General features: G+C 43.8%; 1 protein-coding gene across 3 annotated transcripts in view; it reads left to right on the top strand.

Moving 5' to 3' along the window:
• ARHGAP45 (Rho GTPase activating protein 45) overlaps positions 1 to 13,735 on the top strand; it is a 93,824-nt gene that overhangs the window by 36,928 nt on the left and 43,161 nt on the right. For all 3 annotated transcript variants that reach the window (XM_033955162.1, XM_033955161.1, XM_033955160.1), the window contains 9 exons: positions 648 to 720; positions 3,985 to 4,057; positions 4,201 to 4,338; positions 4,799 to 4,860; positions 5,182 to 5,292; positions 7,068 to 7,148; positions 11,226 to 11,405; positions 11,488 to 11,625; positions 12,180 to 12,370. In XM_033955162.1, the coding sequence (XP_033811053.1) occupies positions 648 to 720; positions 3,985 to 4,057; positions 4,201 to 4,338; positions 4,799 to 4,860; positions 5,182 to 5,292; positions 7,068 to 7,148; positions 11,226 to 11,405; positions 11,488 to 11,625; positions 12,180 to 12,370 (1,047 nt within the window). The remainder of the gene's footprint in view (positions 1 to 647; positions 721 to 3,984; positions 4,058 to 4,200; positions 4,339 to 4,798; positions 4,861 to 5,181; positions 5,293 to 7,067; positions 7,149 to 11,225; positions 11,406 to 11,487; positions 11,626 to 12,179; positions 12,371 to 13,735) is intronic.

Genomic DNA, 13,735 nt, shown 5'->3' on the forward strand with positions numbered 1-13,735 from the left:
CTATGGTCTTAAGATAATGTTTTGTTAACTGGTTCGAGTCCCTCTCGGAATGACCCGGTATATAAGACTAAAGATTAGATAGATTAGAATTGCCATAGTGGGACAGACCAAAGGTTCATCAAGCCCAATATCCTGTTTCCAACAGTGGCCAACCCAGATCCCAAGCACCTAGCTAGATCCTAATTAGTAAAACAGATTTTATTCTGCTTATCCTAGGAATAAGCAGTGGATTTCCCCAAGCCATCTCAATAATGGCCTGTAGACTTCTCTTTTAGGAAATTATCCAAGCCTTCTTTGAATCCCACTAAGCTAACTGATTTCACCACATTCTCCAGCAACTAATTCCAGAGTTTAATTACACAAAGAAGACAGTCCCTACAATCTAAACAGACAAGACAGACAAACAGGATCTCATGAATACAGTTATAAGGGGAACGGTTAATCTGCTGGCTGGTTTGGAGAGCAATGGGAGTAGGGTTATGGATTGAAGGCTATATCAAAAAGGTTTTCAGTCTGCTTTTAAACTACTTTTATATGATCATTACATGCACTGAGGATATCCACAATTGTTTTATCTGCATCCTCCTCATCTCACAGTGCTTTCTGGAATGGTAATGGACCCTTTTCAGCTGTCTCTTCTCTTTCAGTATTTCAGAATTGCTCATGGGTGAAGTGGACAGCAGCACACTCCTTTCTCTGCCTCCAGGAGACAATACTCAGGTGGGTTCTGCCACATTGCAGTGCAGTGAAATGCACACTTGAGACTAGTAAGGTCTGAGTAATGAAGCAGCTTGAACACTTTAAAGGCAGCTCTTTCCAGGTATGAACTGATAGTACTGGACAGCTATCTCTGTCTGTAGAGTTTCTCCTGAATACAGGGTGAGGGGGTTTGCTGAATCAAGTAACACCGCAAATCTTGGGGAAGAACAGGAAAAATTCATGAGAGAGATGGGTCTGAATCGTTACACCAAGGGATGTAAAATAGAAACACAGAAATATGATGGCAGATAAAGATCAAATGGCCTATCCAGTCTGCCCATCCACAGCATCCATTATCTTGTCCTCTCCCTAAGAGATCCCACATGCCTATCCCACGCTTTTTTGAATTCAGACACAGTCTCTGTCTCCACTACCTCTTCTTGGAGACTGTTCCATGCTTCTGCCACCCTTTCTGTAAAAAAGTATTTTCTTAGACTACTCCAAAGCCTATCACCTTTTAATTTCGTCCTATACCCTCTCATTCCGGAGCTTCTTTTCAAATGGAGACTCGCCTCATGAGTTTTTATGCCATGTAGGTATTTAAATATCTCTATCATATCTACCCTCTCCTGCCTTTCCTCCAAAGTATACATATTGAGATCTGTAAGTCTGTCCCCATATGCCTTATGACGAAGACCACTGACTATTTTAGTAACCTTCCTCTTGACCGATTTCATCCTGTTTATTTCTTTTTGAAGGTGCGGTCTCCAGAATTGTACACAATTCTAAATGAGGTATCACAGGGGCATCAATACCTCCTTTTCCTACTAGCCATACCTAGCATTTCTTTTGCTGTCACCTTTTCGACCTGTTTGGCCACCTTAAGATCATCACATACTATCACACCCAAGTGCCGTTCTTCTATTGTGCACATAAGTTCTTCACCCCCTAAACTGTACCATTCCCTTACATTTCTTAGCTGCCAAATTTCAGACTATTCTTCAAGCTTTGCTAAGTCCTTCTTCATGTTATTCACATCATCAGGGGTGTCTACTCTATTGCAGATCTTACCTGCCAGCCTTTCAGCAATATCGCTTACAAAAATGTTAAAAAGAATAGGCTCAAGAACTGAACCTTAAGGTACACTACTGGTAACATCCCTTTCCTGAAAGAGATCTCCATTGACACCTACCCTCTGTTGCCTTTCACTCAAACAGTTCCTAACCCAGTCTGTCACTGTGGGGCCCATCAAGAGGGCACCCAGTTTATTTATTAGATGTCTGTGTGAGACACTGTCAAAGGCTTTGCTAAAATCTAAATAGACCACATCTAGCACACTCCCTCTATCTACATTGCCTTCCTGGGCCCTGCTGGGGATTCTCCTTCTCTTGGATGGTTTCTCTGGATGGAATGGTCCTCTGAAGAACTTTTCAGAGCTCCATGGTCTTTTTTTCTTGTTCAGTTCGATGTTTGGCCCACTGCGCATGCACAGAGAGAGTCTGGGAAGTGGAGTCTTCTGGTTTAAATTTAAAAAAATAAAAAAAATCTAAATAGACCACATCTAGCATACTTCATCTATCCAATTTTCTAGTCACCCAGTCAAAGAAATTGATCAGATTTGTCTGATAAGACCTACCTCTTAGTGAATCCATGTTGGGTCCTGTAATCCACTGGATTCCAGAAACGTCACTACTCTGTTTTAAAAGCATTTCCATTAATTTACGTACTGTCAAAAGGCAGGGGAGGAAGGAGAGGGCAGTTGGAGTGCTGGCGGGTGAAGAAAATCACTCGCGGTCTGCTCCGACCGCCTCTTCCTGTAGTAATGTCAGGCTATACCAATCAGGAGCTGCTTTAACACACAGCTCCTGATTGGTATAGCCCGACTTTACTACTGGAAGAGGCGGTTGGAGCAAATCGCGAATAAGCGAGTCCACAATTCGTGAACCGCAAATTCGCGGAGGAACACTGTATATCACACCAGTATAAATACATTTTCCACTCCTTCTTTCCACCAGACTGACCCACAATGTCTCTTCCTTACCATGCAAATCCTGCAATTGTGTAGCTTTAATATGATCTTTAACATATGATGCCACTCCCCCTTCCTGTTCTTCATACCCTGTCTTTCCTGAACAGATTATAGCCCGGTATAACTATATCCCAGTCATGGTTCTCCATGACCCTTTTACTGAGAGGTATCTTTATTGTTGGTAAATGATTCTGGGGTATTTATTTCATTTATTTTTCTGTCCCGTTGTCCCCAAAGAGCTCAGAATGGGTTACAGGTTAAACCTACATAATATACAGTTAACAGGTTACGATATGCCTGGGTTTTGCCATAATTTCAGTACAAGTGATATAGAAAGATTCAGGCAAACTGCTCTTCTGCAGCACAATGGTATTCACCAGTCACTGCAAAGCTACTGCTGGACATATCAACAGCACTCTACAAATACATACATGAGACATTCCCTACCATAGAGAGTTTACATCCAAGAAAACATACAGAGCAAGAGAGACTTTGGAAAGTTATTAGAAATAAAAGGTTGAAATTGGAAGAATTACGATTGTCTAAATTTCCCTTTTTGGTGGGCAAATCTTTGCTCCAGCTATAGATATGAAAAAAATGAATGCCGATAGTTTGAGGCACAGTAATATATTTAAATTGGTTTGGGGGCCCGTTGATATCTTATATTACCTCACTATAGTAGGTCTTTCATTGTGAGTCAGTATTTATTTTCATACACAGGGAAGGGGGGGGGCTATTTCTGTCCTAATTTTGATCTTTGAATATTTACACTTAGGGTGGGTGGGAGGATGGGAGGATATTATTAATTTGAATAGGGTAAGGTTATTGGGAAAATCTATGTTTCTGTGTTTTATTGAATAATCATTGGGTGGGTGGCTGGGAGAAAATGGTTGGTTATGTATATTTGTAAGTTGAATGTGCTTTTATTGACTTATTATATGTGATATATTTGTGTATTGCACTATTGAAGTTTGGAAAATCAATAAAGAATTAAAAAAAAGAGAAATAAAAGGTTGAAATCAGCAAGGAGTGGTTTTAGACTAGATTTAAATAAAGTCAGAGAGGGAGTCTCAGTAAAAGTCTTTCTATTCCAAACGTATAGTACAATGAGGTGGTGAATGTGGAACTAGGAGTTAGTAACGGAGAATGGCTTGCTTGATGACAAGGAGCAGCGAAGGAAAAATTCTCCAGCTTTCCTTCTGACATCTACACCCAAAATTAGCACTCCCTTCTGTTTTATTCTCTCCAACCTGCAGTCAATGGAGAATCTCTACAGTGGGATCCCAGGTCCAGATTATACACAACTTCATCCTGAATATGTGGATTTGGGTGAGTGTCTTCTCACATTTCAGAAGTGAACAAAGGAGAGAATAAACAAGATGACAGCAATGAGATATTGAGCCTAAAAGGCGCTCAGTTTACTGACGGGTGATAGAAACTGTGTTGAGCACGTTACTGTGTACTTATTTCAGGCAGTCCATCTGCAGAGGCAGTAGATATCATGCTGCAACGCTATGAGGGTGGTGTAGATGCTGCCCTGCAGTACTCCAAGAACATATCAAAGTACATGAAGGATCTCATTTACTACCTGGAGAAGAGGACCACACTGGGTGAGATGGGGCAGGGAGCAGAGTGTGTATGACAAGGTACTAGAGGATATGCAAGTGTGGATAGTGGACAATAATAGGGGTCAGTGCAATAGGTGGGATTTTAGTGCTGCAGCAGTGGCATGCACACCCCCTTCCCTTTCCCCGTACCCCCTTTGACGTCACTTCCTAGGCATGGGTCCCAGAAGTGACATCAGAGAGAGCTTCAAAAAGGTACAGGGGAAGGCAAGGAGAGGAGCGGAGAGCGGGCGGGCAAGCAAGGAGCGAGTGAGTTGGCAAGCGAATGGGCAGGCAAATGATCAAGCGCTTGGGGGGGCAGAGAGGAGGAGGGGTGCTGCCGCACCCTTAGGAAAACCGCGCACAGGGAGGACCGCACCCTCTGCACTACGCCACTGGCTGACAGCCATGGGATGCTTGGGAGATCTGTTTTTATCCCTGCAAATTCCTTGTCCTTGTCTTTCAGAGATGGAGTTTGCTAAAGGGCTACAGAAGCTGGGTAATGCCTGCAGGCAAATAACTCAGGAGGTAAACTGCACCTTATCTTCTGCCTCCCCATCAATAGAAAAACATTTTCATGAGAGAGATTCTAAGGAGCACACAGAGGATTGCTCTAAATCAGGGGTGTCAAAGTCGATCCTCGAGGGCCGGAATCCAGTCGGGTTTTCTGGATTTCCCCAATGAATATGCATTGAAAGCAGTGCATGCAAATAGATCTCATGCAGATTCATTGGGGAAATCCTGAAAACCCGACTGGATTGCGGCCCTCGAGGACCGACTTCGACACCTGTGCTCTAAATACTCGCTTACTCAATCTGGCTGTTAACTGCTCTTTCTGTGTCTCTCCAGCCTCACATGCCTTTCCTGTCCATCTATTCGCTAGCCCTCGAGCAGGACACGGAGTATGGCCATGGGGTCCTGCAGGCAGCAAGCACCCTGCAAAATCAGACTTTCCTACAGGTGAGATACCCCTTTCCTTATTGTAGGAGAGATGATCCCCCCCCCCTCTCTTTGATGTGCCTCCAGGTAAAAGTCCCTAACCCACCTCTAAGTTAGACACTCCAGTAGAAATCTCTTGACTCTCCTCTGAGTGGGACAATACATGGGCTGTCTCCAGATGTGCCCTATGGCAGTGGTTCCCAACCCTGTCCTGGAGGAACACCAGGCCAATTGGGTTTTCAGGCTAGCCCTAATGAATATGCATGAAGCAAATTTGCATGCCTATCACTTCCATCATATGCAAATCTCTCTTATGCATATTCATTAGGGCTAGCCTGAAAACCCGATTGGCCTGGTGTTCCTCCAGGACAGGGTTGGGAACCACTGCTCTATGGGACTAGGCCAGGAGTAGGCAATTCCAGTCCTCGAGAGCCAGAGCCAGGTCGGGTTTTCAGGATATCCACAATAAATATGCATGAGACAGATTAGCATCTCAAGGAGGCAGTGCATGCAAATCTATCTCATACATATTCATGGTGGATATCCTGAAAACCTGACCTGGCTCCGGCTTTCGAGGACCGGAATTGCCTACCCTTGGACTAGGCAGTTGGGATATGCTCAGTCAGAGCTAGTGCTGCTGAAGCTTGAATCCTGATGCATATTAAACTCATATATAAAGTTCCCTTCATTAGAGATCTTATGTGGCTGCAATATCCTTTCCCTTCCTCCTTTCTTGCAATGTCTTTTCTGCCCTTTCTAACCCTGGGTGTCTATCCAAAATGAATGAATTTCCACTAGGCAGGTTGAATGATCTTAGAACACAAGAACATAAAAGCTGCCTTTCTGGGTTAGACCAAAGGCACGTCTAACCTAAAATTCTGTTTCCAACAGTGGCCAATCCAAGTCACAAGTCCCTGGGCAAGATCTGAAAAAGTAGCAAGATGGATAAGCAGTGGCTTTCTCCAGGTCTACTATAATTGTTTATGGACTTCTTCTCCAGGAATTTGTCCAAATCATTTTTAAACTCAGCTGCATTAACTGCTTTTTATCACCATACTTGTCCTAGCAATGAGTTCCAGATCTTAGCTATATGCTGGATGAAAAAAAATATTTTCTCTGATTTGTTTTAATTGTGCTACCATGTAGCTTCATGATCCCTTAATCTTTGCACTTTTTGAAAGAGTAAACAATTGCTTTGCATTTACCCATTGTACTCCACTCAGGATTTTGTTATGCTCCCTTAGCTGTCTCTTCTCCAAACCGAAGAGCCCTAACCTCTTTAGCTTTTCCTCACAGAATTGTTCTATGCTTAATCTTTTTTTTTTCCTTTTTTAATAATTTTATTTTAATAATTCAACAATAAAGTTATTGAAGTACACAAGAGCCTTGTCATTTTGACATAACAAAAATAAAATTTTTTTAACTACTCCAAACATTAATCTGTTTGACAAATAATTTTAAGACTCAATGGAGAGACAATTTCACACATCAGAAGGAGTGATACATATTCCCAAAACTGTAAAGAAAAAGTAGGAAGTCATCCTCAATTATTAATGGACCAATCAATAGGATTCACCTGGTACCCTGCAGAACTACCCCCTTTCCTTCTAATCCTTAATCATTTTGGTCGCCCTTCTTTGTACCTTTTCCAGTTTCACTATTTTTTTTTTGTTAGATGTGCTGACTAGAATTGCCCACAATACTCAAGGTGTGGTCTCACCATGGAGCAGTAAAGACGCATTATGATATTATTTGTCTTTACTCGATCATGACATGCTTTCTTTTTCTTCTTTCAGCCACTGACCCTGAGGCGCCTGGAGCACGAGAAGAGAAGGAAGGAGATAAAGGAACAGTGGCAGCGAGCACAGAGGAAACTGGTATGAAGGAGGGCACACCGTCAATAGTGCGCAGGACATTGGCATGCTGACAATTCCACTTCATCAAATGCGTGCATTGACAAGTGCACGCATGAAGGGAGGGGAATTGTCGATGGAATTGTAAGTGTATGGGGGGTAGTTTGCGGCAAAGAGAACGTTGGCATTGCCCCTGAACGAGAGTGTGAGTGTGTAGGGGGTTCCCCCTCACCCCCCCTCAGAGCAGAAACGGGAAGGGCAAAGTGCTCGTGGGCTAGTTGTAAGTTAAGTGTGGGGGGGTTTCCCCCCTTACACCCCCCTCAACAAGAGCACGAGTAGTATGAGTGTAGTGGGGGGGGTTCCCCCGACACCCTCCCTCAGAGCGCATATGGGAACGCAGTATTGACGATGTACTGGCAGTACGCATTTGTCCTGCATGCAAATGTCAGGGTAAAATTGTTGGCATGCCAATGTCCTGCATGCATTTGACAGGAGAGACCAGCATGTTTTGAGGCTGCAGGCAGTGGCATAGTATGGGGACGGTCTTCCCCAGGCACTGTCTTGGTGAGGGCGCAGGCACCCATCCTCCTCTCCACCACCACCCCCCCGCTCCTTCCCTGCCTCGCTCCCCCACTGCCGCACATATGTGCCACGTCCCTTCCCCTATACCTCTAACGTCCCTGGCACAAGAAGCAACCTCCAAGCTGCTGTCGTGCCAGCGTCAGCTCTTCCTCTGATGTCACTTCTTGAACCCGCCCCTAGGAAGTGACATCAGAGGAAGAGCCAACACTGGCGTGGGGGTTGCTGCTCGCTTGGGGGTTGCTGCTCGCACCAGGAACGTTACAGAGGTATGGGGGAAGGTGAGCGGCTGCACATGGCAGAAGGGGGCGGGGAAGGAATGTGGGGAAGTGGACGGAGAAGAGGGAGGGGGAGGGGCGCCAGCACCTGGGCACCTCTCACCCTCGCTACGCCACTGGCTGCAGGACATCTCACCTTAGTTTAGGCTCTCAATTTACAGGTTAAAAATAGTGTACCTAGTAAACACCTGACTCCGTGGCTCTGCTGCTTCCTCAGATATCCAAAAGAGAGAATCTTTTTGGAATAATCCAACTGTTTGTTATCAGCTACAAAGTATATCTACATAGGAGATTATCTCTTTCCACTTCTCCTTTCTGTTCTGTTTCATAGGGATAAATCACAAAGTTGCATGTCTTCTCAATATTCAAAGTATAAATGTATGGTAGCAAACTAGAATATTTATATTAATTTGATATTCTGCCCATATCCAGTGGTATAATTTCACAATTACTCGGTCTATGATAGTATCTAATACACGGTGGCAAGTCAAATGCGTGCAAGACAACTCAGTGCAAGACAATTGAGCGCAAGACAACACAGCTCAGGACAATTGCGCGCAGTGAACTACAACACATGCACAGGAAATTTTAACAACACAATCATGCGCAAGACGTTGACGTAAGGATGTAAGGTACGTCATTGTCATACATGACTGTGTTTTGCAAGTGCCTTTTTATCACTATGGTTACCTACTCTCTTGGTGCTGAGAATATAGGATGAATCTGGTTAACGTGGATCACAGGAATAGACACTGCGGGCATAGGAAGAAGGCACGAGGGGCAACAGACCACAATACACAGACCACAATACTGCAAACACAATATAGACCTGCGCCCATTTACCTTGCGCTATAAAGTTCTGTGCGCTATTGTCATGCGCTCATTGTCTTGCGCTATAAAGTCCTGCACGCTATTGTCTTGCGCTATAAAGTCCTGCGCGCTATTGTCATGCGCTCAGTTGTCTTGCACCATAAAGTCCTGCGCGCTATTGTCTTGCACTCAGTTGTCTTGCACTATAAAGTCCTGCGCGCTATTGTCTTGTGCTCAGTTGTCTTGCGCTATAAAGTCCTGCGTGCTATTGTCTTGCGCTCAGTTGTCTTGCGCTATAAAGTCCTGCGCGCTATTGTCTTGCGCTCAGTTGTCTTGCGCTATAAAGTCCTGCGTGCTATTGTCATGTGCTCAGTTGTCTTACGCTATAAAGTCCTGCCGCTATTGTCATGCACTCAGTTGTCTTGCACTATAAAATCCTGCGCGCTATTGTCTTGCGCTCAGTTGTCTTGCGCTATAAAGTCCTGCGCGCTATTGTCTTGCGCTATAAAGTCCTGCGCGCTATTGTCTTGTGCTCAGTTGTCTTGCGCTATAAAGTCCTGCGTGCTATTGTCTTGCGCTCAGTTGTCTTGTGCTATAAAGTCCTGCGCGCTATTGTCTTGCGCTATAAAGTCCTGCGCTCAGTTGTCTTGCGCTATAAAGTCCTGCGTGCTATTGTCATGTGCTCAGTTGTCTTACGCTATAAAGTCCTGCCGCTATTGTCATGCACTCAGTTGTCTTGCACTATAAAATCCTGCGCGCTATTGTCTTGCGCTATAAAGTCCTGCGCGCTATTGTCTTGCGCTATAAAGTCCTGCGCGCTATTGTCTTGTGCTCAGTTGTCTTACGCTATAAAGTCCTGCGTGCTATTGTCATGTGCTCAGTTGTCTTGCGCTATAAAGTCCTGCGCGCTATTGTCTTGCGCTCAATTGTCTTGCGCTATAAAGTCCTGCGTGCTATTATCTTGCGCTCAGTTGTCTTGCGCCATAAAGTCCTGCGCGCTATTGTTATGCACTCAGTTGTCTTGGCACAATTGTCCGCGCGCTTTTGTCTTGCGCGCACTTGACTATGAACCCTAATGCACACAGCAGATACATTACCGATTAAGACATTTTAACTTTCCCAAACCTTGAAACCAAATAGCGATTACTCTGTTGCACAGAGCTCTCTCACTGGGGTCCTTTTACTAAGGCACGCTAGCCAATTTACCACGCGCTAAATGCAAATCACGCCCATTATATTCTATGGATGTGTTAGCATTTAACGTGCACTAAATCGGCCTGCACACCTTAGTAAAAGACCCCCATTATGAGCTACCAGAAAGTAGAGGTGGGCCATTGCAGATGCTGAAAATGTTACAGATGCCAGGAACAAAATGAAGGCGTGGAATACTAGACTTCACAGGCATGATCCAACAACAAATGGGGGCAGCACCAAGGCTTCGGTAACTTATTTGGTGAAGGATAGCAAGGAACTCCAGAGTGACTTGTGTCAGTTAGAGAAATGGGCGGAGAAATGACAGATGAAGTTTAATGTGGAAAAGTGCAAAGTAATGCATTTAGGCAGAAAGAACAAGGAACACGAGTATAGAATGTCAGGTGCAACTCTGGGTAAGAGCAAACAAGAAAAGGACCTGGGTGTACTGATAGATAGGACCCTGAAACCGTCGGCACAATGCGCGGCAGCGGCAAAGAAAGCAAATAGAATGTTAGGCATGATAAAGAAAGGAATCAAGGAATCACGAGTAGATCAGAGAAAGTTATAATGCCGCTTTATAGAGCAATGGTCAGACCACACTTGGAATACTGTATCCAGTATTGATCTCCCAACCTAAAGAAGGATATAAAACTGCTGGAGAGGGTGCAGAGACAAGCAACGAAGCTAATAAAAGGTATGGAGAACTTAGAATACGAGGAACGACTTAAGAGACTGGGATTGTTCTCCCTTGAGAAAAGGAGACTGTGAGGGGATATGATCGAGACTTTCAAAATACTGAAAGGAATCGACAAAATAGAGCAGGAAAAAAAATTATTTACAATGTCCAATGTGACACGGACAAGAAGACATGGATTGAAGCTAAGGGGGGACAAGTCCAGGACAAATATCAGGAAGTTCTGTTTCACGCAACGAGTGGTGGACACCTGGAATGCTCTCCCAGAGGAGGTTATTGCAGAATCCACCGTTGTAGCAAACTAGATGCACATCTCCTTACGAGAGGCATAGAGGGATATGGGTGATTAAAATTACTGGGCCTCCGCGTGTGCGGATCGCCGGACTTGATGGACCGAAGGTCTGATCTGGAGATGGCAGTTCTTATCTTCTTATGTTTTTTGTTGGTAATAGTTTAAGAGATTAAGGTCAGTTTGTTTGCTTTTGAATCCATTTAAGCTTTCACTGTGTGGGTTTTTTGATTGGGCCTATAATGGGTTTCCTTCAGCAAGATGCAGAGTCCAACCTGCGGAAGTCAAAGCAGGGATACATGCAGCGCAGTGAAGAGTATGAAAAAGCAAAATATGTGACAGTGAAGGCAGAAGAGGAACAGCTGAATGCCAGCAGCAGTACGACTACCAAAACGCTGGACAAAAAACGCAAACTGGAAGAAGAAGCCAAAAACAAGGTGAGGAAAGGAAGTGTGGGGATAGATGGGGGCACACGGTGGGACAGCTGCCTCTGCTCTTACAGTTGCCTTTACGTTGCAGGCGGAGGAAGCGATGGCTACGTACCGTACCTGCATTGCCGATGCAAAGACCCAGAAGCAGGAGCTGGAGGATACAAAAGTGAATGTGCTCCGACAGATTCAGGATGTGATTAAGCAAAGTGACCAGATTCTCAAGTCGGTAAGAGAGCCTCTGAATCCACACCCTCATACCTAAGTCTCTTCCAGGGAAATGCACTTAAGTCAACTCAAGTCAACTTAAGTCAACTCAAAATTCCACCTTTCTTGTGGAACTCACTTCCTAATGAACTTCGTGGTGAACTTATATTACATTTAGAGCCAAGCTAAAAACTTAGGGGGTCTTTTACTAAGGCATGCTAGCTGATTTAGCACGCGTTAAATGCTAACGCGCCTTAGTAAAAGACCCCCTTGCTTATTTGGATTGGCATTTCCCTCTTAGTTTGTTTATTTTTATTTTAAGTACGTTTTAATTTCTTTTATGATCTGGTTTTAATTTTCAATTAGGTATTTCTTAATACAGCAACTAAATAATTATTATTTGTATTTATTTATTTTTTAATTTTTCTTCTTATCTTTGTATCATGATTATTTGCCATTTTTTTCCTTTTTTGTTAAATTGATATACACCACACTGATGTTATAATCAAAGAGCGGTATCTAAATACAAATAAACATTAACATGCACACTCCTGACTCTCTCTCTGCATACTGCAGGCCACCATCTCATACTACCAAATCATGCACATGCAGACGGCGCCGCTTCCAGTGCACTTCCAGACTTTGTGTGAGAGCAGCAAGCTGTATGACTTGGGGCAGCAATATGCCTCTTATGTCAGACATTTGCAGAGAGATGACGAACCTGACGCCCAATATGATTTTGAACCTTATGTGCCTCAGATCACATGGTAAGAAGTGTCACATGATCAGTAATGTTTAAAACAACTTTCCACCTCTTGGTAATTTTTCAAAATCAGTAATTTGCTGGGGGGAAAAAAAACTTGCAGAGGCTATGGGGCTCATAATTAAAACAGATGTCCAAAAACCTGCCTAAGTTGGATGTCCTAATTGACAAGACGCACGTGCCAGGTTTCAAAACCAACATTCTGGCCATCCAGTGGGACTTCTAAGCCACTGTGCATCCAGACCTCAAAGGGGCGTGTTGGGAGGAGTGTTATGTGCGGCGTTTGAGCGGGCTCTGGGCAGGCATTGACTTAGATGTCCTGCAAGAATAATCAAATGTTTTGGCAGATGTACTGGATAGAACTTAGAATCAGTAATCCAAAAAAAAGACCACGCTCTGCTTATTCAGATATTATTGAGAATTCACATAGCATTCCACAAAAATGATATCAAAATCATAAAGGCAAAAGTGGAGAAAAACAGACCACAATAAAATTGGCTCTTAGACTCTTAAGTATCTGTTGGAGCCTATATCACAAGTCTCTATGATTGTGCTGTCATTTTTGTTGAATGTTATGTGAGATATGAATTCCCAATAATATCTGAATAAGCAGAGCGTTTTTTTTAGGTTTTTGGATTATTGATTCTGAGTAATGTCTGCGTCCATTCGATTCAGCCTGTTGAATCGATTTTTCAATTTGATTCAATTTTCCTGCCCAATTGGGTGGTTTTTTCCAAACATCCTGGTGGGTTTATTTTATAGCCTCTTCACCCCCTTTGCCCTCTCCTACCCATACTAGTCCTGTGGTGTAAACAAAATAATAATTTTCCTCTCTCTGTTAATTCCTAGCTCACATTCGCGGTCCAACACCAGCTCTAGAAGGGTACACATTTCAAATCTGACATATTGTAATCACAAAACAGAAAATAAAATTATTTTTCCTACCTTTTCTTGTCTGGTTATTTTTCAAATCATGTTGGTTTGGTTGTCTTCTGATCAGGCTCTCCTTTCTTCTTTCTCCGTGCTAACCATCCATCTTCCATCTCTGTCCTCCCCTTCTGTTTCCCTTTCCTACCCTGGAGGTCTGGCATATTTCTTTTTTTCATCTCCATCCCCCTGCAGCTGCAGCAATGGACCCCCCACCATCCCCAGATCCACCATCTCTCCTTTTCTCAACTACCCTTTCATTGAGCATCTCTTTTCTGTGTCCCTGTCCCTGTCCCTATTTTCTTCTCCAGTACTGTCCCCCTTGTGTCCCTGTTCCTATGCTCCCTTCATACCCAGCATCTTAGCTCTCCGCATATCCAGCTTCTTCTTTCTCTCTTCCTTACCTCTTGTATCCCCTTCCCCAGGTACAGGCTTTCTCCTA

Source organism: Geotrypetes seraphini, chromosome 8 (assembly GCF_902459505.1).
Source record: "Geotrypetes seraphini chromosome 8, aGeoSer1.1, whole genome shotgun sequence".
NCBI classification, from domain to species: Eukaryota; Metazoa; Chordata; class Amphibia; order Gymnophiona; family Dermophiidae; genus Geotrypetes; species Geotrypetes seraphini.